General features: G+C 45.4%; 3 protein-coding genes across 12 annotated transcripts; all 3 read left to right on the forward strand.

The window, feature by feature from the left end:
- Positions 115 to 5,681, forward strand: LOC8068536 (auxin-responsive protein IAA25). 10 transcript variants are annotated; one of them, XM_021464362.1, is made up of 6 exons: positions 220 to 897; positions 982 to 2,508; positions 3,296 to 3,360; positions 3,488 to 4,999; positions 5,112 to 5,274; positions 5,402 to 5,681. In XM_021464362.1, exons 4-6 carry the CDS (start codon positions 4,501 to 4,503, stop codon positions 5,463 to 5,465), a joined length of 726 nt encoding a protein of 241 aa, XP_021320037.1. In that variant the 5' UTR covers positions 220 to 897; positions 982 to 2,508; positions 3,296 to 3,360; positions 3,488 to 4,500; the 3' UTR covers positions 5,466 to 5,681. The 10 variants fall into 10 exon arrangements, with proteins under 10 accessions (XP_021320041.1, XP_021320037.1, XP_021320039.1 ...); XM_021464364.1 differs by lacking the exon at positions 3,296 to 3,360 and having other exon boundaries at positions 982 to 1,306; positions 2,400 to 2,508; XM_021464361.1 differs by having other exon boundaries at positions 982 to 1,105; positions 1,215 to 1,306; positions 2,400 to 4,999.
- LOC8064361 (bromodomain-containing factor 1) lies at positions 8,189 to 14,461 on the forward strand. Its single transcript, XM_002443685.2, has 8 exons — positions 8,189 to 8,346; positions 8,495 to 9,355; positions 9,479 to 9,556; positions 10,401 to 10,638; positions 11,084 to 11,162; positions 12,224 to 12,365; positions 12,977 to 13,279; positions 13,685 to 14,461. Exons 2-8 carry the CDS (start codon positions 8,564 to 8,566, stop codon positions 13,895 to 13,897), a joined length of 1,845 nt encoding a protein of 614 aa, XP_002443730.1. The 5' UTR covers positions 8,189 to 8,346; positions 8,495 to 8,563; the 3' UTR covers positions 13,898 to 14,461.
- Positions 15,317 to 18,633, forward strand: LOC8064362 (serine/threonine-protein kinase-like protein CCR4). The gene has a single exon (XM_002443686.2). The coding sequence runs from the start codon at positions 15,501 to 15,503 to the stop codon at positions 18,129 to 18,131; it is 2,631 nt and encodes an 876-aa protein (XP_002443731.2). The 5' UTR covers positions 15,317 to 15,500; the 3' UTR covers positions 18,132 to 18,633.

The following is a 22,843-nucleotide window of genomic DNA, read 5'->3' on the forward strand; positions in this document are numbered from 1 at the left end:
ACAGGCCCTAAGAAAGCTCGTGTTTTCTTTTTATTTCCTAGACTAAACATACATTTTCAGAGAGAGAGAGAGAGAGAGAGAGAGAGAGAGAGAGAGAGATTAGAGAGAGGAAAGAATTAAGGAGCATACAAACAATGATATGCAGAGCATATATGTTTGACATTCTAAAAGTCATGGATCGTATCTGCCATCATCAATCAGTGGACACAGACAGAAATTGTGCAGTAGGAGTAGGATCGGAGTAGCAAGCACCGGTGGGATGAGCAACCGAGACTCGTCGCAGATCCCGGCAGACACGACACGATCGGATCGTTGATGGGATGGGAATGAGGATGAGATGATGCTGCAAGTTGCAAGCGCTAGTGGTGGTTGTTGTCATTCTGATTGGATTGGACCCTTGATCTTGATGCCATGGCCATTGCCATGTGTTTGTTCATTTGTTGGGGAGAGAGAGGGAGAAAGAGGAGGAGATGGAGAAGCTTTTCATTAATTGCACCTCCATGGCTATGACTCTTCTCACAGGAACCTGACAGACAGACAGACACTCTTTTAGCTGAGAGCCTGATAGACACTCCATGGCTATGGCTCTTGCATTAGAATCTCAGATCAAACTGATCCAGGGGCCTATCTGCAAATATCTGGATCGCGGGGACTAGGAGTGATACGAAAAATGCTGCACTCAGGCAAGGCGAGGTCGCCGGCGGCCGCCGCCGTCCATCCCGCTCTTCGCCCTCAGCCATCTCCTCCGGATACCCTCACGTACATGCTGCCGCCGCCCGCGGCTGCGCCACTGCCTCGGCGCGGTGCCCGTACTAGCTTCCTCGCCCGCTGGGCGGCGGCGTGTCCCCGCCGTTTCGAAAGAGTTCACAGCTCGATCTACAACTAGTTTCTTCCTCTGTATGTATCCTTCGCCATTATCGATTGCCTCAGAAAATCTGAATGCCGTCGCATGACCTTTTTTTGTCTTTTTTTTTTGGAAAGAAATGATTTTCAGACAGGGATTCAGTTCAGACAAGGCGGATGGATGTCAATCTCGCCATAACTGTGCAATCAGGATGAACATTGGCGACATGACAAGAGCTTCAGCAGACCAATAATATATGAGGTATCATATCATCTCCCTGTGAAACTGCTACCTGAATCTTTTCCATGCTCCAACAAATAATTGGAGGCTCCTGTAGTCTCACAGTTCTAAAGATAACACAACAAATCAGATCAGGAGCAACCTGATGACCCCCCATCATCATTGTGAGCCTGAACCTTATGCGGCGGTGTTCAGCACAAGTCAACAAAAGCTTCTGATCAGGTCCACTTATGTCGTCCTGGAAAAATGGCATGGAATTGGAATGCACATCAGACATCGACATGTTTTGCTATCTGCATCCGCCTGTCAATCAATGCAAACCCGCCTACTCCTTAACCACTAAGCAAGAGATATGTGCTAAAGGGAAAAGGGGTTATACATATATTCCGGTGGTGGCTACTGTTATTTACTTATATCACGATTTTTCTGATGGGATGGGATAGTGTACTCTTAGCTTGATGAGTAAATAAGCGATGATGATACGCGATTAGTAGGCAGGCCAATCATGGTGGAATGGAACTTACTTAGGGCTAGATAGCTAGCGGCCTACTAATAGGTTTAATTGTGCTTTATATTCCTTGATACAATACAAAGAGATGATGTCCTGATAAAGAAGATGCGTATATGCAAGTGGTAATAAAGCTGACTGGTGAAAAGTAGAGTGGCTTTCTAGTAAAGCTTCTTGTGTTACATGCATGTAAAGAATAGATGCTGGACGACATTATTATGTTAATAACATGGGCATGTGAGGAGCTGTCATTATATAGAGAGGATCAAGAACAATGCAATAGTTACCTTTTTCTTGGTTTTATAAGTGGTAGTACGATTCGACCGATCCTTAGGAGTCTACTTTTTGTTTTCAAATGTGGATTTTGAGGCATATGTAGGCATCGTGGATCTTATGCCTTGCTTCTACATGTACACAAAACCAACTAAGAATAGATAACCCCACTTGTCAGGTAGATGGGTCATGGGTCCAGTTTATATGTAACATATAGCTAGTTAGTACAGATTCTTTTGTTATGGTGAAAATTCTTGTCGTGTAGAGCAGAACCCAAGAACCGTGCAAAATTACTTTACCCAAAGTAAGTTACTGTATTTCCACAACCGTAAAATGTCCCCGACTTTATTCCTAAAGTAGTCGAATAAAGGAATGCTGTAACCAGAAATGCACTTTTCATTGTGGACAATAAGCACTAACGTTTTGATGTGCATAAAGAATTGCACCTTTCTTTTGGCCAATCTAATATAAGTATGAAATCTTCTTCATTTCAAATATTATGAAGAACTGCATGGCTGACTAATGTACTGGTAGGTGGTAGCTACTCTACACTAGCAGCTCAGAATGTAAGCTTGGTAAGTGTGGCACAACAGGAACTAAAGCACAATTGATTTGCAGTTGGATCACCACTTGTATATGTGAGGTAACGTCAACATCTATATCACTACTACTCTTCCATTATGGAAAGAAATACGCTGTAATTTTGGAGTTTTGCTTTCAAGAAGATGACATTCACTATATATGGTGGGAGTACAATAAGGATCATCTCTTTAGATGGTACCTATGGAATCAAATTTTGTTCACAACAGAGCTCCTCTGTTTCTTTTATTATTTTTGGATGTAAGGTCACGGCAATGAGCACACAATTTTAGGTCCACAAGCTCTCTTTAAAAGTCTATATATAATGCTGTGAAACAATGTAATAAGCATCTTGATTCTTGAGATATGTTCAGGTTCAGTGTACAGTATGTATAACTTCCTAGCAAATTGTCATCAGAACTCAGGAAAAAGGGATTGATATTTGGTTAAAAAAAGATTTATTTGTAATGAGAAATATATTCTTTTCAATTTGACACACAACTAGCGATATTGTTCTTGTGGTTGGAAACTGTTGTGGCTTTTGTTAGTTCTCTGCAAATGTGAACCACTTGTTGGTTGACTAGTATGCTGAACAATTTGTTGGTTGAATAGTACGCTGATAGTTGATCCCAAAAATATACTGATACGTAAGGAGTCAGTGCATATTCACTTGTGGGTAGATTACTATGTGCAAAGCCAATAACATCAGTATCTGTGTCAGTACTTTTTCACTGCATATATATAAGACTGACTTCTAGTTTCAAGGTTTTCTTTTCAACAAAATGGCATTCACTATGCTGGGAGCACAAACAGGAATGCTGGATAAACTCTGAAATAGCTTTTTTTTTCAGAAATGGGATAAAATATTTTTCACAAGCATATATATATAAGCTTGCACTCACAGAAATAATAACAGGTTCTCTCTCTCTCTCTCTCTGAAACCTTACATGATGCAATGGACCAAAAGAAAGAAAGCATCTTGAGACACATGTTCATGGCCAGTTATTACAGTTACCTAAAAGTGCCTGCCAAATTTTCTGCAGGACAAGGCAAAAGCATAGCTCCAAGCATCACTTTCAGGAAAAAGACCGAAGTGGAGTGGACTGAACTTTCAGTTGGAGCTCCAGTAGCCAGCCACTGTGTCCCCCACACAACACAATGGTCAGACAAAACCATACAAGCAAGAAGCAACTCTTGCAAACGATAAGGAGATGTCCATCCACTTGAACCACTCGCATGCATATCGATCAGTGCCGCGCACTCAAATCTCTTGCAGAAACTGCATGAACTGATGCAGGCACGTGTCGCGCATTGCGATTATCGTCCTCTCCATGCTTCAACAATCCCCCCTGTGCTTCAACTGAAAATATACTGCATATAGTTCGATCTCTTTTTCTATCAACAAACGAATCAGAGATCCTGCCTTTGTTTCAGAAAAAAGGGGGGCAAAACTTGACCTCAAATTGTTACATGAACTTGGTACATGTTTCATTTCATTTCATTTTCTTACCATACTACTGGATCCTTCAAACTGCAGGTCTACGATCTATGCATGTTCAGAGCTCCAGACATGCAATGCATTGCCTTAATCAATGCAAATTTCTTTCAGTACTAGGCTTTATGCATTCCCTTCAATCAATTTTCTTTCAGTACTAGGCTTTATGTAAGGTCAGAGAGTTACTTTTTACATATTCTTTTTAGAGTTTTACTTGCACATATATGGCTTATCATTTCATTGTTCATATATACTTTTTGTTAGGCCCCCAGTAGCTCACTTTAGGAGTACTTAGCAAGCACAAAGCCACCTAGCTTTCTTTCTCATCATCTCTGTGCCCTTTAATTGTTCCATCCATCCATCCATCCATCACAGTTGCCTCAACACCATAAAGAGCCACAAGCTAGCTCCTCTCCCACAAACACTCACCTGCTCTGCACACACACACACACACACACACACACACACACACACACACACACACACACACACACACACACACACACACACACACACCAAGTTGTTTGTGCTAGAGCTGCAGCTAGCTTGACATCAGAGGCCATGAAGAGCTCCTCTTCAGCTGCACAAAGGCTGAAACTGAAACAGGAGCAGGCAGACGATTGCAGCGAGATGCAGGGAAGTCATCGTGGCCTGATGAGCAGCCTTGAGCTCAGGCTGGGCATCTCTTCAGACAATGGCGGCGGCAGCGGCGATCCATGGCTTGGTGTTGGAGTGCACCCATGGAGCCTTGCCGGCAGGCAAGCAGAGAAGGTAGCCCTGGAGCAAGACCACCAGCGGCCTCCACCTCCGCAGCCGGTGGGATGGCCCCCGGTGGGTGCGTTCCGCAGGAGCCACCTGCAGGTGGGCGCGAAGGCCGTTGAGGAACCGACGAGCAAGGTGAAGCTCGGCGAGCAGGGGCCGGCGCCGGCTCGGTCCACCATGTTCGTGAAGGTGAACATGGAGGGCTGCGCCGTTGGGAGGAAGGTGGACCTGCAGGCGCACTGTGGGTATGCGTCGCTGTCGCGCGCGCTGCAGGCCATGTTCCATGGCTTCCTGTCAGGTCAGGGCAGAGCACGCACCCCTCGTCTTGCTTTGGGCATGTCTCCATAACCATGAGGATGTGAATGTGATGGGTCTGATGGATGGATGTTGTGTGCTGTCCTGCTTTTCAGATGGTCAGTGGAGGATCGCTGGCAGAGAAGAAGATGACGACGACGACGATGAGCAGCCGGAGCCGACGAAGAAGGGGGAGAATAAGAGCAACAAGAAGGCGTACATCCTTCTATACGAGGACAACGAGGGCGACCGGATGCTCGTCGGCGACGTGCCGTGGGAGTAAGTTCGTCGTCGTTCCGATCCTGTTCTTTTGCACGTACGCTGGTAGGTAGAGGTGTGTTAGTAACTGAGAGTCATTGTCGATGCTGAGCTTTAATTTGGACCATGGATGATGGATGTTGTGCAGGCTGTTCATGGCTTCGGTGAAGAGGCTGTACATCGCACAGGACCCGAGGAAGACGAAGAACTAGCTAAGCTAGCTAGGGCCTAGGAAAGACGTTGCTAGCTGCCTTTATTTTATTTCTACTCTCTATATAGCTCGAAGCAGATAGCAACAGTGTATGCTGCTAGTGTTTAACTACCTCCCTTCTCCGATTATGTAATCCTGTCCAGCATCAGTTCATATACAGCGTAGTAGGCATCTCTAATCTAATATTAATATATAGGAAATTTTGCTTAATGTCTCAGACTTTGGTGACTTATTAATCAATTATAATGAGTTTATTAATGGTTCTAAATGAAACCGAGGGTTGGTGCAACGAGGCTCGGTGCCGCAGATCATGGTGCCGACCCTCGGACGTGCGGATCTGTTCTTTATATGGTGAACCACATATAAAGATTTCTGCTAAGTTCAAATCAGCATTGCTTCGATTTAGGTAGCAAACATATTTTCAAGAATGGACATGTGCTCAATATAACCATTTCATTAACACTGTCGTATTAGCACAAAATAACTTTATGAAATGCAAGCGGAAAAGGGTCAATATCCATGTTACCACGAGATCTCAAGGAACAAGGTTAAAGGGGTGTGTGGGAGGAGAAGAGGCATTTTCACTTTGTCAAGTTTGTCGCAAGAAGAGGCACATCTGCACACGAGGAAAGGAAATGTATATTATGCATTTTTGCTATGAGGGTGCTTCTGGATTTCAAGCTGCAACTGATCAATCTGAATATCTTTGTCAACAAGTGAGATCTGAGTGGATTGGATTGCATCAGTCAGAAATCGTGACACAGAGATTGTGGAAAGGTGATAAAAAAAAAGATACTGGCTCAAACCTATTGAATACATCCTGCCATATCCACTGCTTACAAATATGTATAATAAATTTAGTAGAAATTAATGAAAACGATATATGGCCGCAAATAGGTGGTGATCTGAGATGATATCAACAAAAAATGAATAATATCTTGAATAAAATCGATGCTGCCATGTAACAAAAGATAAGACTGAAGAATATGCTGACTGAATGTGTGATTGAACACTATATTATGAAGGTGTGACATGATGTTTAAATAACAGACAAACAAATTTTAAATGAAATTTTAGGACATCTACATAGGTCACAGCTCTGCAATAGAAATTAATGAAACGGCAACGAAGAGCCATACTCAACAAAGTTTTGGTATCATTCAATTACAAATTATGTAAAAAAATCAGAATAAGAAACAATTAGTACAACTTAAAAGTTCAAAGAGATATAATAAATTTTTAATGCCACAAATATTATTGTTGTTTGTCTACTAAGATGGGAAACAGTTCTAGTTAAGAAGATACAAGGTTGAATCACAACGATAATAAATATGATTGTTGTTTGACTATTTATAAGGCCAGTCTATCAATGCATAGTTTCATGACACAGTTACCAAGACTATAAACTAGGTAACCGAGCCATATGAGTTTCATGGGGATGAAACTCTTCTCTCATCTAATGAACTCCTTCATTTAATGACCCTGCCAAGTCAGCATTTTTTGCTTATGTGGCACTCTATTTAATGTGCATGACATCCTCATGAAACATGCATTGAGTCTGACCTAAGTGAATAGACAAAGTGATGTGCTATAGGAGTATTGCTTACCAGAGTTATGACAAAAAATACAATGCAGCTGGGAGGGGTATGTATCTTGAAGACCCAGTGATAGCAAGGAAGGAAATAATATTAAATCTATGGCAAAAACAATCTAAAAAAGGCAGTAAGAAATGAAATTGGCTACTAACTTGATGAGGTGAGCAGGGAATATGTCACGACATTCAGGTTTTTGGTAAGATTTAAATAATGAACCAAGATAAGAAAAATATTGGGGAAGAGAAGGGAAAAAGAATCAAGAGATGGGAGCAAAAGAATGCAAGCCTGAACACGAATCAAAACTGCGGCAGGTTAGGTAACTTAGATTAAAATAAACCGAGATAAAAAATATTGGAGAAGAGAAGGAAAAAATTGACATTATAATAGAAAATGCAAGCCATAATATAAATAGGAACTGCAACAACTTATTGGTAAGTTGGATTTAAATAAACCGATATAGTGAAAAAATATTTGGAAAAAGAACGGAAGATAATCAAGAGATGGGACTCTAGAGCTTTCTGGAGAGAGAGAGAGAAAGGGAAAACAGATTGGTCAAATGTGGAGAGAGAAACGAGTGTAGGATCTAGGGGGGGAGAGAGGGGAAGAGGGAGAGAGGAATAAAGAGAGGCTGGATCTAAGGGAGAGAGAGAGGAGTGTCTGGGAGATGAGAGAGGTAGAAGAGCCCTGCAAGCCCTCCATTGAAGGCATATAAGTTATAAATTGGGATTGCAAATGTTTGATCCCAAGAAAACTTGTCTCTGAAACATGAAAAAAAAGAGAACACGGTTTAACAAGAAGGAACGCTGCACTCGAAAATTTATATTTCTAATAATTTATTTTTTAGATATTTTTTATGACGGCATTCGGAAGGCGTACTAAGCTTTGTGGACTGACCCAAAAGGCCCCGTCCGAAGCAGGCCTAAAAGAAAATGGAAATCGGGCCGAAGCCCAAACCGTCCCTCCATACAGAAAGAAGCCGCCGCCGCCACGTAAAGCCCAACATGAGAGAAGAAACAAAGTACAGGCCCACCAGCCCAGTAGTAATGTTGACTTGTGTCCCTTCCGGTCCCGGCCGTCTTCAACCCAACCAGCTTGGGCTCTCCAGTCTCCCCCCCGCCTCCGCCTCCGCCTCCACCTCCGCCCGCCCGCCCGCCCGCCGCACCCGTTCTCTTCCCGCGCACCGCGCGTCCCCCGAGCTCTCCCTCCTCCTCCTGCTGCTATTGGACGCGCGCCGGCACGAGATCCTCGCGACCCCGGGGCCGAATTCCTCCTCCTCCTCCTCCTCCGGTAAGGAACCCTAGCTCCTCTTCGCTTCGCCTCGGTGGGACGGTGGGTTGGGTTCGTCCGCCAGGCGATCCGTTATCGACCCGTCCCGTGGAATTCCGCGCCTTCCCGCGCGCAATCTGAGCCCGAACATTTTGCCGTCTATTTGCAGCGCGTCGGTCCATCCCAGCCGCCTCCTCAGCTGCTGTTTAGTCGCCACCAAAACGGCAGGATCACCACGATGAAGCGCAAGCGCGGCCGTAAGCCGGCGGGCAAGAAGGCTGCTGGTCCGGCGGAGTCCACGTCGCCGGATTCCGCGTCCAGTCCCAGCACGGAGGCGTCGGACAGCCCGCGAGACCAGGCGGAGGAGGAGGATGATAATAATAATAACGCGCCGACCGTCGTCGATGCGGGGGTAGCAGTCCCTGAACCACGGCCGCCGCCTCCTCCTTCTTCTCAACCTCAACCTTCTGAGCCACCTCGGAAGCCCAGTGCCACCGCGACGGCTAATCCTCCAGCTGACATAACGTACAGCAGGCCCAAGGTGGGAGCTGTGTACGGCCGTGTGAAACTCAAGTTCAAGTCGTCCAAGACGGTGGACTCGCCCCTGCGCCCGCAGCAGCAGGATTCCTCAGAATCTCATGTGCCACCGCCCGCTGATGCTGGGAAATCAGAGAGTGCTGCTGTGTCTGAAGTAATCAAGAGAGCTGACGGGGAGAAGGCTCCGGCCGTAACGGATGGGCAGCAAGCAGATGGGCAGGGGCTGGAGTCGAGTGACACGGATAAGGAAAAGGTGGCAAGGAAATTAGGAGGCATTAAGATCAAGTTGGCGGGGCTGCCTTCTGTAGAAAACAGCACACCGGATCGGAAAGCCGATTCAGCAGATGAGCCTTCTCCGAGCAAGCAAGAAGCTCTTTTGGAAAGCAAAAAAAATGAGGATGTGGTGGAGGTGAGGAGCTCACAGGAGTCGGAAGAAAAGCAGTCTACTCCGGAACATCAGCGCAATGAGAAGGAGCTGGCTGCTGCACTTGAAGTGAGTAGGATTCGGATTACCTTCATTTGAAGGTCCATTGAGTTTTTTTTACCTATGATGAGAGATCTGCTGAGTTTGGATAATAGAGGCTATGCTGAAACGCTGTTTGCACTTGTTTCTCAGGCTATTAAGAAAGTTATGAAGATGGACGCTGCTGATCCGTTCAATGTTCCAGTGGATCCTGTTGCATTAGAAATACCGGTGAGTATTTTGTGCTACACATTGCGGTTTCTTTCGTTTGAAATACACCACAACTCTTCATCTGTTAAGCATGTCCTTCTTGTCCAGTGTGGCACATCAGCAAGGGAGAACCACCCTGCAAAACTACCCCAGGAGGGTAATTAAACTGTATTGAGTATTGACTAGATAAGGTGCAATATACCTGTTTTTTTTAAGCTTCACCAAAGACTTATGCCTTCCAGATGAAATGACAAATAGGCCATAGCACATTGTAGTCTCATCCTTTGAGAAGTTATGGTAATACTATTGATCGCTCACGCTGTGGGTTCAGAACTTCAGATACAATTTCCATAAATGTGTGTCAAATTTTTTGTTTTCCCTTAGTCTCTGTCTTTTGGTGGATTGATTATGTTATATATATATTGCTAATTCCATCTGCAAGGATCTAAGTTTTGGGGTAGTACATTCAATTTGTCTTTTTTCTTAGTACTAGTATTATGGGAATGCTTATCTAACTAGGATGAAAGCTTCACCTTTTCTTATGACACTGGGAGCAAAACCCTATCAGGGTAGATTAACTTTCCTGTAACAACAGTCCTGCATCCCATTCTAGGTGCATATTGTGATATATGGAACCTAGATAAGAGGGTAAGGAAAGCTATTGCAACCTCAAACGTGGATAAGTTCAGCTGCAGTTTTTATTTTCCTTTTGTTTCTTAGATTTCTCTGTTTATGTCTCCTGGCCTTTCTCTTAACCCAAGTACCATATGCTTCTAGATCTACTGCTGTTGAAAATATATCTTTTGCCGGTTCGTATTTCGTTCACTTCACCAGTTTCCCAACCCTAAAACATGCAACTTTGTAGGATTATTTTGATGTTATTGACACTCCTATGGATTTTGGCACAATATGTCAAAATTTGGAACGTGGTGACAAGTACATGAATTCAGAGGATGTATATAAGGATGTGCAGTTCATATGGGATAACTGTACCAAGTACAACAGTAAAGGCGATTACATAATTGAGCTTATGAAACGGGTCAAGAAGGGCTTCATGAAATATTGGTTGGCCGCTGGCTTGTATTCTGATGTGCCAGACAGTGGTATGTATTGGATATCTGACAGCTATTGCCATTTGTCCTTAATTTACTTCTGTTCAATGTTTGACTTGATTTGATTCTTGTGAACTGCTACTATTTCAACTTTTAAGTGATGTACAAATGAGATCTTTTATATATTTCATCAATGTCTATTTTACCATTGATTCATTTGCAGGACATTTATGATTTATTTTAAAATAGTTCAGTGAGCAGTGAGGAAAAAAGCATATTGCATCATGTACATCTAACGCGCATGTAGCCAGAATTTTTTGGAACCTTTGGATTATAATAATGAACGAAGGATGCGATCATTTCACCCTTCTTAAGCATTTCTGTGCAATGGGAAACTGTTCACATAACTGTCATTCATTTCGACCCATGTATAATTTTCCTTATACCTTCGCATGTGCATCCGTTCAAATATATGATTTACCCAGATGTTGTGTAGGTGGTAATGACAATACTGGTGATGAGGATGCCAAAGGCCACTCAAAAAGCAAGGCTAAGAACAAAAGGCGACGCCCAGGGTATGCCATTAATCTATCCTGGCAGCTGCATGCAGTTTTTCTTAATCTATTCTAGAGGCTAAGTTATCATGCATCGAAGCTGATGTGCCATGCAACTGCAGCACACATATAGAATGGGACAACTGCGATGTATTGTGTTACTGATAAAGAGAGGTTGGAAATTAAGGCAAATAATTGAGTTACTGATAAAAAGAGGTTGGAAATTAAGGCCAATATTTGACAGGGAAAAAAGATGACCCGCCCCATTAGAGCACATGCTAGGCATTCTACAACGTTAACACTTTGATAGGTTATGACTTACCCTTTTAGTCTTATGCCAAATGCTAGTATGGAAGTTTCAATTTGGTTTTGCGATGCTTATGCATGATATTTACTTCCTTATAAAGTCTAGGTTCCTGGTGGTGTGTTCTGCACTACCATCCCATCACATGAAACCGGCACCGACAGGTGACACTGCCCTCATGTGCATATTGGCTAGTTATTTAGTTAAGAATAAGTAGAAAACTTGGATATTCAAATATCATAAGAGAAACCATGCATCTCTTCTGAAACCGTCCACCTCTTCAGGGTCTTTCACTGCTATTCCATTTGCATTTCTGATACTGGATCAAATAAATTTGTGACACAGCCAGCCTTCTCTTGCAACATGTTGGACACTGAATCAGTACTCTGAAAAGAGTATTAATTTAGACCATCACCACTAAACGCTAAAAGCATGCTAAACACTCAGGGGCAGAGCTTGGTTAAGGCCAAAGTGGGCCATGGCTCCCCTACCAATGCAATTTCCCACTAGTTAAACAATGAAATTGGTCTGTTCATTGTTGTTTAATTCAGAGTTCTATGAACTGCCCCCCTCAATTTCTATGGTCAAGCTCTGCCACTGGAAACACTGGAATTTTTCCCAATGATGTTTCTGTTGAAAGTTGCAATGGTACCTGTAACACTTTAGAAGATGTTTAGTGTATTTCCTTTACTTTTATTTTCCTTTTCTTTAGGAGAATTAGTAGGAGGGCCCTATTGACTATATTGTTTGGTGTTCTTACATGATTGTTTGAATGCAGGAACGATCGCCACAAAAGTGACTGCATATGTGCTGTTTGTCAAGTTACAAGGCGCAAGAAAGAAAGGGATGAAATATTGGCTATTATAGACAATGAGACTGCTGCAATGGATAGTAACACTTCTGAGCAGCATGACATGGAGGTTAGCTTGCACATCTACATCCTTTTATTTCTTTTGTTATGCTTTTTTGTCAAGGGTCTTCCCAAATGTGCGTTAGTTTTATTTCTCCATGTTTTTGTTGTCATTTTGGTGTTCTGATAGACTCATATAACACTGTTTTAAATTGAACAACCATGCATCTGCTATCTGCAACTCTTTGTAACATCAAAGGTGTATACTCATATCACAGTGTGTTCAATGCAATAAGCATGCCTCTGCTGTCTGCAAGTTTCTATTTCTGAAAAACTCGACCAACCTTGGAGGAACTAGGTAGCTTTTTAATTAAGAAGAAATAGGCACCCAAATCCACCAATTTTCTGTTTCTATCTTCTGAAATCTGAACATCAAAGTAATGGTTACATATAAAGATGATGCTTGGTATGTATTACATTACATCTGTTTGGATTGTTCCAAGTATCATTTTTGTCTTGTGTAATTGAAGCTTTTCTCACTGTATACTTAGTCATGGCACAATCGATGTTTTTGTACCCTCTGTATTGTGATGTTCTTATTCTCAGAATGTAAAGGACTAGAGGTGTTTTCAAGCATGCAGGCTATCTTGACCTTGAGCTAATATATGCTTTGCATGTCAGGGAAACTCTGGTGGTAATAATCTTGGTAATCATGACACTTGCTCTAGCCAGGAGCAACCGTCACAAACTTATGTGTACAAAGAGACATCAGAAGCAAACGATTCTGGGATTCGGATGGAAGATGCTGGAAAGTTCTCCACTGATCAGACACCTAGTTTGCTGCTCCCTGACTATGAAGATGAGGGTTCCAGACAATACTTGGAGGAAAAAGGACAGATTGAGTATAGAGATATGAACAGTAACGGAGAGCACACCCCCACTCAGCCTAATGAGTACTCTGATGTTGAGCATCACCAGCAAAAGGTAACTGTAGCCAGACTTCCAGGACATCCTCTGCATTTTGTTTCCATGTATATCTTGCCATTATTATTTGATAGTATGCTAGGATTAGTAGAGGCAAAAAAAAAACTTCTCTATAAGCTATATTTCTTAGTGGTTGGGATCAATTGATTAACAGTTTGACTTCATTCCTTATCTTGTCCTATGTCTGCTCGAGTGTCACCTGGGCAATTTGGTTTTGGTCCCACTCACATGCCCTGTCGGTACACCTGTTAGTGGCTTACTGTCTCTGTGTTGTTTCTCTTTGTATGACCCACAAATCTTAATTAGTACCATAGACAATCAGTATAGTGGGCACAAAGTCATTGTTGCATGCCTATGAATCTACGGAAAAAGGTTAAGCTCAGCTTTTGTGTCATGTCATCACAGGGGCAGACAGAGACCAGCCAAGAGGTTGAAATGGAGGAGGATTATCCTATGCAGCAGGAGAACCCTTCATTTCTGCAACTCTGCGCTAGCCTCTTCCCCAGCAACGGGAGCAGTACTTTCAGGGTGCGACATTCCCTGTTCCGTCCGCGCCGCCGAGCTCCACTGAAGGCGAGCCCTCTGCATGTAGCCATGGCAGCGATAATGAAGCGTTAGGATTTTTTCAGCTTGGTTTCGTGTGAAGAGAAGCTCCAGACCAGCGGCGTTCTGACTTTGGCAAAAGTTGTACCCTGAATACATGGAAGCAGGTTGGAATGTCGAGGCTGATTAGTCTATACATACATGTGGGTGCGAGATTAGTTGAGGCATGCCCATCTCCGTAGGCTGCATATGAGATTCAGAATTCTGTTTGATTTTTCTATTGTGGCTAATTGTAATAGCCACATGTTGGTCCATTGCTTGCCGCCCTGGAATAGGGCTGGCCTGATGAAACACCTCTCCTTATATAATTTGATGATCTAAAGGGTTTGTTTATTGCCTGGGCAAATTCTTCTCCCCAACTGCTCACCTGACCAGAGAGAAAAAGGAGATGCTCTTTGCCCAAACAGAAGTTCAACTGGGATACATACATGATTGACAATCCAGAATATTTGCTGTGAATATTATACCATATTCTGGAATCAGTCGGGTCCTAAACCTGTCACCTACTCCTGTGAATGTGAGGTGAGACTAGTAGTGCATTATATTATGATGATAAGAATGGAGCATGGGCATGTGCCACATCCTGTATGTGTATGGGAGATGGCTTATCTCTGATTCAGAGGTGATCACTGTTGAAACAAAAAAGCCTCGGCTCATCGCTTTACGCTTGTCGTTTGATATGATACACTTGTATGGTAATGACCTAACCTAACCATGAACACTGATGCTTCAGCTTTGGTTGGCAGTGCACAGTGAAGAGGAAATCTGTGCCATCCCTGTTCTTGAATGTTGTTTAAGCATCCCAGGTAATCTTTGCTGATGACTTTTTTGCAGTAATGACTTTTGGCAGTACAGGTCGCTCCCTTCTTTAGTAAGTGAGCTGTAAACCTAACCAACCTCGAGTGTACTGCAGGCAAGGCAAGGCAAGTAGGTGGAGTACGTTTTTTCCAAACCTTTCTAACCCAACTGCCAATGCAGACCCTTGTTTGGAATGAATGGTTGCTCGTGGAATGGAACAAAGAGCATGCATCTGTGTACGTGTGTACATGCGTGTGTGTGTGTGTGTGTCTGACAAGTCCTTCCTGTAAGTTTCTTCTGATGACACGAGAAAGAACCGAAAAGAGTAAAATTGCAGAATATAGGGAAATGAGAGAAGAGGAGGCTGGCAAAAATTGAGCGCATCAGCATGGCACTCTTTTCCATTGACACTTGAATTTGAACGGACCAAGTCAAGTCTACCAAATCAACCCCAAAACCTGCAACCTCGCCGGCCTCCCTTCCTCATCATGAGCTCATCATCTCTGGAGCCTGGAGGAGCCGTTTCTTGTGTTTTTTTATATATTTATTTAAAGAAAGAAAAGGAAAAAAAAAAGAAAGAAATGTTAGAAAAAATTCCACGGAAACGCGTTTCTTTCCCGGCAACGCGCCCACCTACTAGAAAGAAACAAAAAGCGAAATCCAAGCAAAAGCCAGCGCACCCACTCGGTCCCTCTCCCTCCTCTCCCGTCTCCTCGATTCCCGATTCCTCCTCGCGTGCCGTCGCCGTCCACCGCGGCAGGGCAAGCAACGGCTGGCTGCCTCGCGCGCTCATGTCGTCTTCTCCCTCCGGGTGCCGCCAATGTCTAGCCATGCCCAAGTCGACCACCGCCGTCGTCGTCGTCCGCGTCTTTTCCTCTTGACGAGAACGAGCACGAAGCTTTACCTCCTTGTCCTCCTCGTCGCCGTCGTCCTGATCGCCGACGTGTGCACGGCGTCGCGGCAGTTCTCGACGGTCGCCATCTCGCACGCGCCCAACGCCACGCTCGTCTGCGCGCTCGTCACCACCAGCGCCGCCGATGGCGCGGGGACCAAGCTGCACTGCACCTCGCACCCGGACGGCCAGCAGTTCGTGTACCCGTCCGCGGACATCCCCTACAACGCCATCGCGGCGGGCACCGACTTCCTGTGCGGCCTCATGGCGCCGCTCGGCGGCCACGCCGCCATGCGCTGGTGGTCCTTCTCCGAGGAGTTCGCCGCCAACCGCTCCCGCCCCGTCGGCCGCCGCCTCTACTGGGGCCCCTCGCTCCGCTCGCTCAACGCCGGCGGGTCACACGTCTGCGGCCTCTCCGACGACCACGACCCCACCTGCTGGGAGTGGCCGCACCTGGCCCTCCCCAAAGGCCTCGACTTCTCCCGCATCGCGCTCGGCCACGACTTCCTCTGCGGCATCGACAAGCGCGACAACACCAGCATGAGCTGCTTCGGCGGCATGACGACGCCGTCGCTGACGCCCACGCCCGCGGCCTTCAAGACCCTCGCCGCCGGCCACCGCCACGCGTGCGCCGTCGACGCCGAGGGAGGATTCGCCTGCTGGGGCGATGGCGACGTCCCCAACGTGCCGGCGCACGAGCTGCCGGGAGACATGCTCGCCTTGGCGCTTGGCAACGACACCACCTGCATCCTCTCCGGCAGTGGCAGGGTCCAGTGCTGGGGCGCCGTTCAGGTGCCGGACCAGTACAGGAACACGGATTTCCTGGCCATTGAGGCCGACGGCGACGCGGTGTGTGGCATCCTCAAGAGCAACTACTCCGTCGCGTGCTGGGGGAGGACCGACCGCTTCGGCGACGGCGGCAGCTTGGTCTACAACAGCACCATGCCCGGCGCCTGCGCGCGTAAGAAGAGCTGCCCCTGCGACATCATCTCCGGCTCCGGCGCGCTCTGCGGCACCGGTGGCGCCGAGGACGGCGAGGAGCTCGCCGTCTGCCAGGCCTGTCCGATGCCGCTGAACGCTTCCAGGATCCTCATTGCCAACGGGAGGGATGTATCGGCAGGCGGGGACGACGGCGGGAAGAAGAAGAAGAAGGCCAAGACCCTGACCGTCGCGCTCAGCGTGGGCGGCGTCGGCGTCGCGGTGCTCGCGGCGGCTGCGGTGGCGCTCTACCTCGTAGCGTACAGGAAGCGGCAGAACAACAACAAGAAGACGCTGACGCTGCGGCTCGGCGAGTCGTCGTCACGGCGGCTGTGCCGCGACGTGGAGGCCATGGTCATGCCGGCGCCGCAGGTGTCGCCGCTGCGGTCGGCGCGGCCGCTCGGGTGCGAGGAGTTCACGCTCCGGGACCTGTCGCGCATCACCGACGGCTTCTCGGAGGAGAAGAAGATCGGGAGCGGCAGCTTCGGATCGGTGTACCGCGCCAAGCTCCCCGACGGGCGCGAGGTGGCCATCAAGCGTGCGGAGCGCAGCGGCAGCGGCGGCCGCCGGCGGCGTCGCTTCGACGCGGAGCGCGCGTTCCGCGCGGAGCTCCGTCTGCTGTCGCGCGTGAACCACCGCAACCTGGTGCAGCTGCTGGGCTTCTGCGAGGAGCGCGGCGAGCGCATCCTGGTGTTCGAGTTCATGCCCCACGGCGCGCTCCACGACCACCTCCACGGCAGCAGCAGCAGCAGCAGCAGCAGCGACGGCGGGTACTCGCCGCTGTTCGCGTCGTGGGAGGCGCGGCTCCGGGTGGCGCTGGACGCGGCGCGCGGCGTGGAGTACCTGCATTGCTACGCCGTGCCGGCCATCATCCACCGCGACGTGAAGCCGTCCAACATCCTCCTCGACGGCGAGTGGACGGCCAAGGTGTCGGACTTCGGGCTGTCGCTGGCCAGCGGCAGCACGGCGGCGGCGGCCGCCGCGTCGTCGTCCGCCACGGCCGGCACGGTGGGTTACATCGACCCGGAGTACTACCGGCTGCAGGAGCTGACGCAGCGGAGCGACGTGTACAGCTTCGGCGTGGTGCTGCTGGAGCTCGTCACCGGCCGCAAGGCCATCCACCGGACGAGCCAGGACGGCAGCGGGTCCCCACGGAACGTGATCGAGTTCGCCGTGCCGGCCGTCGAGACGGGCAACATCACCAGGATCCTCGACGAGCGCGTGCCGCCGCCGCGCGGGCACGAGGTGGAGGCGGTGTCGCGCGTCGCCAAGATCGCCGCGGAGTGCGTCCGGCCACGAGGCCGCGCCAGGCCGATCATGTCCGAGGTGGTGGCGGAGCTGGAGTGGGCCGTCACTCTGTGCGAGGAGTCCGTCGTGGCCAGCGCCGCCGCGGCCGCGGCCGGCGCCGGGCAGAACAGCTCCCGGCACGGCGGCTCCGACCTGTCGCGGTCGCGGTCGCGCTCAGAGTCCGACGATCCGAGCCCGTTCCACACCCGCGAGCTCGGCTTCGGCTTCGGCTTCGGCCTCAGCCTCGGCTCGAGCCAACCCATCTCCCATGGCAGGTCTCACTCGACAATGTAAAATCATGTTTTTTGTCTTTTTTTTTCCCACGGTTGGTATACAACATAGGCTGAATTAGTTGATGTCCATAAAATTTTTAAATTTTTAAAAGAAAAAAAAACAGAGAGGGAGAAAAGTTCTTCGGATGGATCGTTTCTTATGTGAATTGTTCCTAATTTAAAGTTTTGATTTGTATAGATGAGAAAAAAAAAATCTCAGTGAGTGTTTGACCAAATCTGACATGTAGTATGTAGTACTCTAGATGAGAAGAGTTGTGGGGGAGGTGTAAGTAGGGTAGGAAGAAGCTAATTTTTGTTTATTTATATATAAAAAATTTCTTGGGGGGTTGGTAGAGGGGTTAGAGAAGAAGATACAGATGTGACTTGTGAGGTGTGGAGATGTAACAACTGTACTTAACTCAACCAACTGTGTTATACAATTATGATATCACACATTTGGAATGGGTGCAATCATCAGACTTACAATCATTTGATTTGATTGATTCTTTGACAGGTGCCTTGTATACTTTGCTGTTCCTTTACATTTCTACTAACAAATGGTTGTTCTGAATGCTTCATATAAATTTGATCTTCTCTTGCAAAAAAAAGAGAGAGAGAATCTTTTAACATAACTATTTCGTACCTTGAATATCCTAAATGATTTTTTGAGGAAACTTTCCAATGATTTCAATAGGGTTGTCCAAGTGTTTTTTTTGTACAGTATTTTTGCTTGGGTAGAAATTTATTTCCAAGAATGGGAAAAATTACTTTTGAGTAGGATGAAAATAACACTGTTTTTTGTCTGATAATAAAGTAGTAAGAGGGTGGGAAATGGAAACGGGCCAACGGCCCCATTTATTAGTGTTTGTATGAAGAACTTAGCAATCTCCATCAACTTTACGCATTGAAAATGTTTGAGGTGGAAAATCAGTTCATTTTTCACTCCAATTACATGGATCAAGAGGGATTAAGTCTACCAAACAGTATATATGCGGCGTTTTCATTGCCCCAACAATTTTGGCAACATAATGAAGTAGTCCACTTATCTGGAAATTGTTGATTGCAGCCTAATACTCTAATTGCATATAAAAGTCGTGACACGCTAACTAAGAGAGATATTCCGTCTATTTCAAATTATAAGACGTTTTGATTTTTTTGGTACATCGAATTTATTATGAATCTAGACTTGTTATGTTTAGATACATAACAAACTTGATGTAGTATATAGCAAAATTTCCTTGCAGTTTACGCATGGGAGCATTGAATTGCATACCAATTCTGTGCAGTGCATGCATGGTTGTCCAATTAAAACCCCAATTAGTTATTCCATCACCTTCACCTATCCATCAAGGTAGTAATAAGAGGCCATTTGGTGGAGGCTCTACTACCCACTTACCAAACCATCGACCTAGTACTATAGTATATATGTAGCTTCAGAGAAAAGGACATAAAACTAAAGCTGAGTAGTTTACAGTCAGATACTACTTACTTCAATAACATACGGTATATTGTCAAACCCGCGCGTGGAAAGAAATAGACAAATAGTTGCCCGTTATTAAATTTATACGTTCAGTAAATAACCTTTCATGTATGTGTATGCGTCATGTGTAAAAATAAAATAAAAATATATTTGACTAAAAACATCGAAAACTCAAGTTTATGATGTTTTCATTCAGTCAGTCCGTCTAGCGGTGATACCACGAAGGGCTGTAGGCACGCTCGTGCGTACGTACCTTTTTTTCCCTTGACGATGGAGGTAAATCCTGTTTTTATAAAAATAGACTGGTATGTGCACACTGTTTCCGGTATGAAAACGGAGAGGGTGGCAAATTAAAAAGGAATGGAGGACCATGGGTAACTAGGTCACAGGTGATACCACTACCAGTACACCGGCCCATAACACAGCAGAAAGGTTGAAAACAGCAGGGGAATGGGATTCCGTCCACACTGCTAGACTAGACCGGTTCCAGAACGGAACCAAGCAAAAGGGCCGGCTCAGCAGCTTGGCGTTGTCGTGTTGAGAATTTCTTTGTGCAGGATCCCCCCAGGATCGATATATATATAGGGCGAGGTCAACTCAGATCCTGAGATCAGGGCAGGGCCAGGTCAGGTCAGAGGAAGAAGCCGGGATTTACTTCAGGTCAACTCCACGTCAGACAAAGCTAGCTGTAATTTGAGACTTGATCCATCTGCTTTCCTAGTGGACTCTTCCAATTATTATATATATATATATATATATATATATATATATATATATATATACATACTCCTTTCATACTAAAAAAAAGCATACGTTTGTGAGCGCCCACGCCAATTCTACAAAGCCTGACGTTCTACCATACCATAGCAGGAGATCATTTGGACGCGTTTACCCCTCCCTCTCGTTAGACTCGCAACCGTCTTACATCGCCTCGATATCGATCTGTATATAACCGCACCTGCACGGCGCCTCCCTTCGTCTGCCGCACCAGGCCTAATCACGTAGCACTGAAACCTCCACGCACTAACCAGTTAAGTTGGTTCACTAAAAAAAATTAATTCCTAATTAATTATTTATTGGTTACCATAATCATGTTCTAAACGTCAGATTTTTTTTTTATATATAAAGATAATTAATCTGAAGACGCGGTTGGGTTTTGCCAGCAGTCAGGCACTGTCTCTGTTTCCCTGGCCTCTGCTGTGTGTACAAACGACACTGTCTGGACTCTGGACGCAGGAAAAGGAGGCGACACACCACACCACACGTAGTACGTAGTACTGACTGACCAAAAACAATCGATCATGGGAAATGGGAAACTGGCGCCGAAAGTACGTGTGCATGCCGCGTATATGGATCAGATTAGAGTCCTCATGCATGTTTGTTTGATCGACAGGATTTCATTTGTCCTGCTTGCATGCTTGCCTTGTTTAGTTTACCCAAAAACCAAAAAGTTTTCAAGATTCTCCGTCATATCGAATTTTACGGAACATCTATGAAATATTAAATATAGATGAAAATAAAAAACTAATTACACAGTTTGTCTGTAAATCGCAAGACCAATCTTTTGACCCTAATTAGTCTATGATTGGACAATATTTACCACAAATAAACAAAAATGCTACAGTAGCGAAATCTAAAAAAATTTCACATCTAAACAAGGTTGGATTCAGAAAAGTTTCCTTCATTTTGATTTCTGGGGCCGCCGTCTCATGCATCATCTGTCGTATTATCTGGACTAGTGTACTCCTACGTACAGGCGGCTACATGCATGTTTGCTTGTAGCTTGTTTATGACACTCTCCCTCTCAACTCTCACTTTCATGATATGTGTGCTTCCTCTTTGCTAATAACCAGTGTCCCAGTCTCGGCTTCTGTACGTATATGTATAGCTGCTAGGTCGTTCCTCCACGTACGGTTTTAGAATTTATGTATGTATGTATGTATGTATGTATGTATGTATGTATGTATGTATGTATGTATGTATGTATGTATGTATGTATGTATGTATGTATGTATGTATGTATGTATGTATGTATGTATGTATGTATGTATGTATGTATGTATGTATGTATGTATGATTACTGATCCTTTTGTTCTTTATTAAAACCTGGTTGAGCCAATGGTGCAACTAGTCAAACCGTGAACTAAGGTTTTTGTTGCCTAACCCAATCTAAATAAATGTGCCCTTTCGGTTGTACCCATACAATAGTGCAATCCCCAACAAGGGTCATTAGGGCACTCACAATGCAGACTCTATCATAGAGTCTAAAGCTATTTATTACCTCGAACAATGTGGACTTGGAGTCTAAATAAGACTTGGAGTCTTATTTTTTCTACCTCTTTCTTCAATAAATATGCTGCCACATCGGCAAAATACCATAAATAATATGTAATTAAGTGTCTTGGACTCTGTGATAGAGTCTTGCATTGTGAGTGCCCTTACATGAAAAATCGATAGAGGGCGGACAAACTAGTCCCTGACATATTGCATTTTTTTTTGAAACTCGGGTGGCTCTACGGCCTTTCATTACCATCACCAGATTCCGCTAAATCACGGATCATTTGCACATTTACAGGATCAGAAAGAGGGACAGTCCATATGCATGACTGGGTTATTACATCGAATATTACGGCACACGTATAGAACACTAAATATAGATAAAAAACTAATTATATAATTTATCTATAATTTGTGAGACGAGTCTTTTAAACCTAGTTAATTTATAATTAAAAAATATTTATTAAATATAAACGAAAGTGCTATTATTTTTATTTTGTAAATATTTTTTTAATGTAAACAAGGCCTCTAACTAAGTTAGAGTAGACGCGGTTTTGGCAGCAGGCAGCCGCAGCGAGTTGCCGCCGATTCCGTGTGCTCGCTCTGGCGCCGGCGCGTCTGGACGCATGCAGTGCAGACAGGTACGGTATTTCTTCATGGGAAGGAAACTGGCCCGCCGGCCGGGACCCAAAAACCGTTGCTACTACTGTACACCACACTTTCGGTTTCCGAAGAAATACGGTACTTCTGTTCTGGGGCGCGCGCGCTCTCTCTCTACTTGCCTTGTTTTAGCTCCTCAACCAAATAAAACAATTACTCGTTCCATCGAATCTTTGAATATATACATAAAACATTAAATATAAAAAAATTAATTACATAGTTTGGGTGTAAATCACGAAACAAATCTTTTAAACCTAATTAGTTGATGATTAGTCATAATTTCTACAGCCCACATGTGCTAATGATGGATTTATTAG

The sequence above is a fragment of the Sorghum bicolor genome, chromosome 7 (genome assembly GCF_000003195.3).
Source record: "Sorghum bicolor cultivar BTx623 chromosome 7, Sorghum_bicolor_NCBIv3, whole genome shotgun sequence".
NCBI lineage: Eukaryota > Viridiplantae > Streptophyta > Magnoliopsida > Poales > Poaceae > Sorghum > Sorghum bicolor.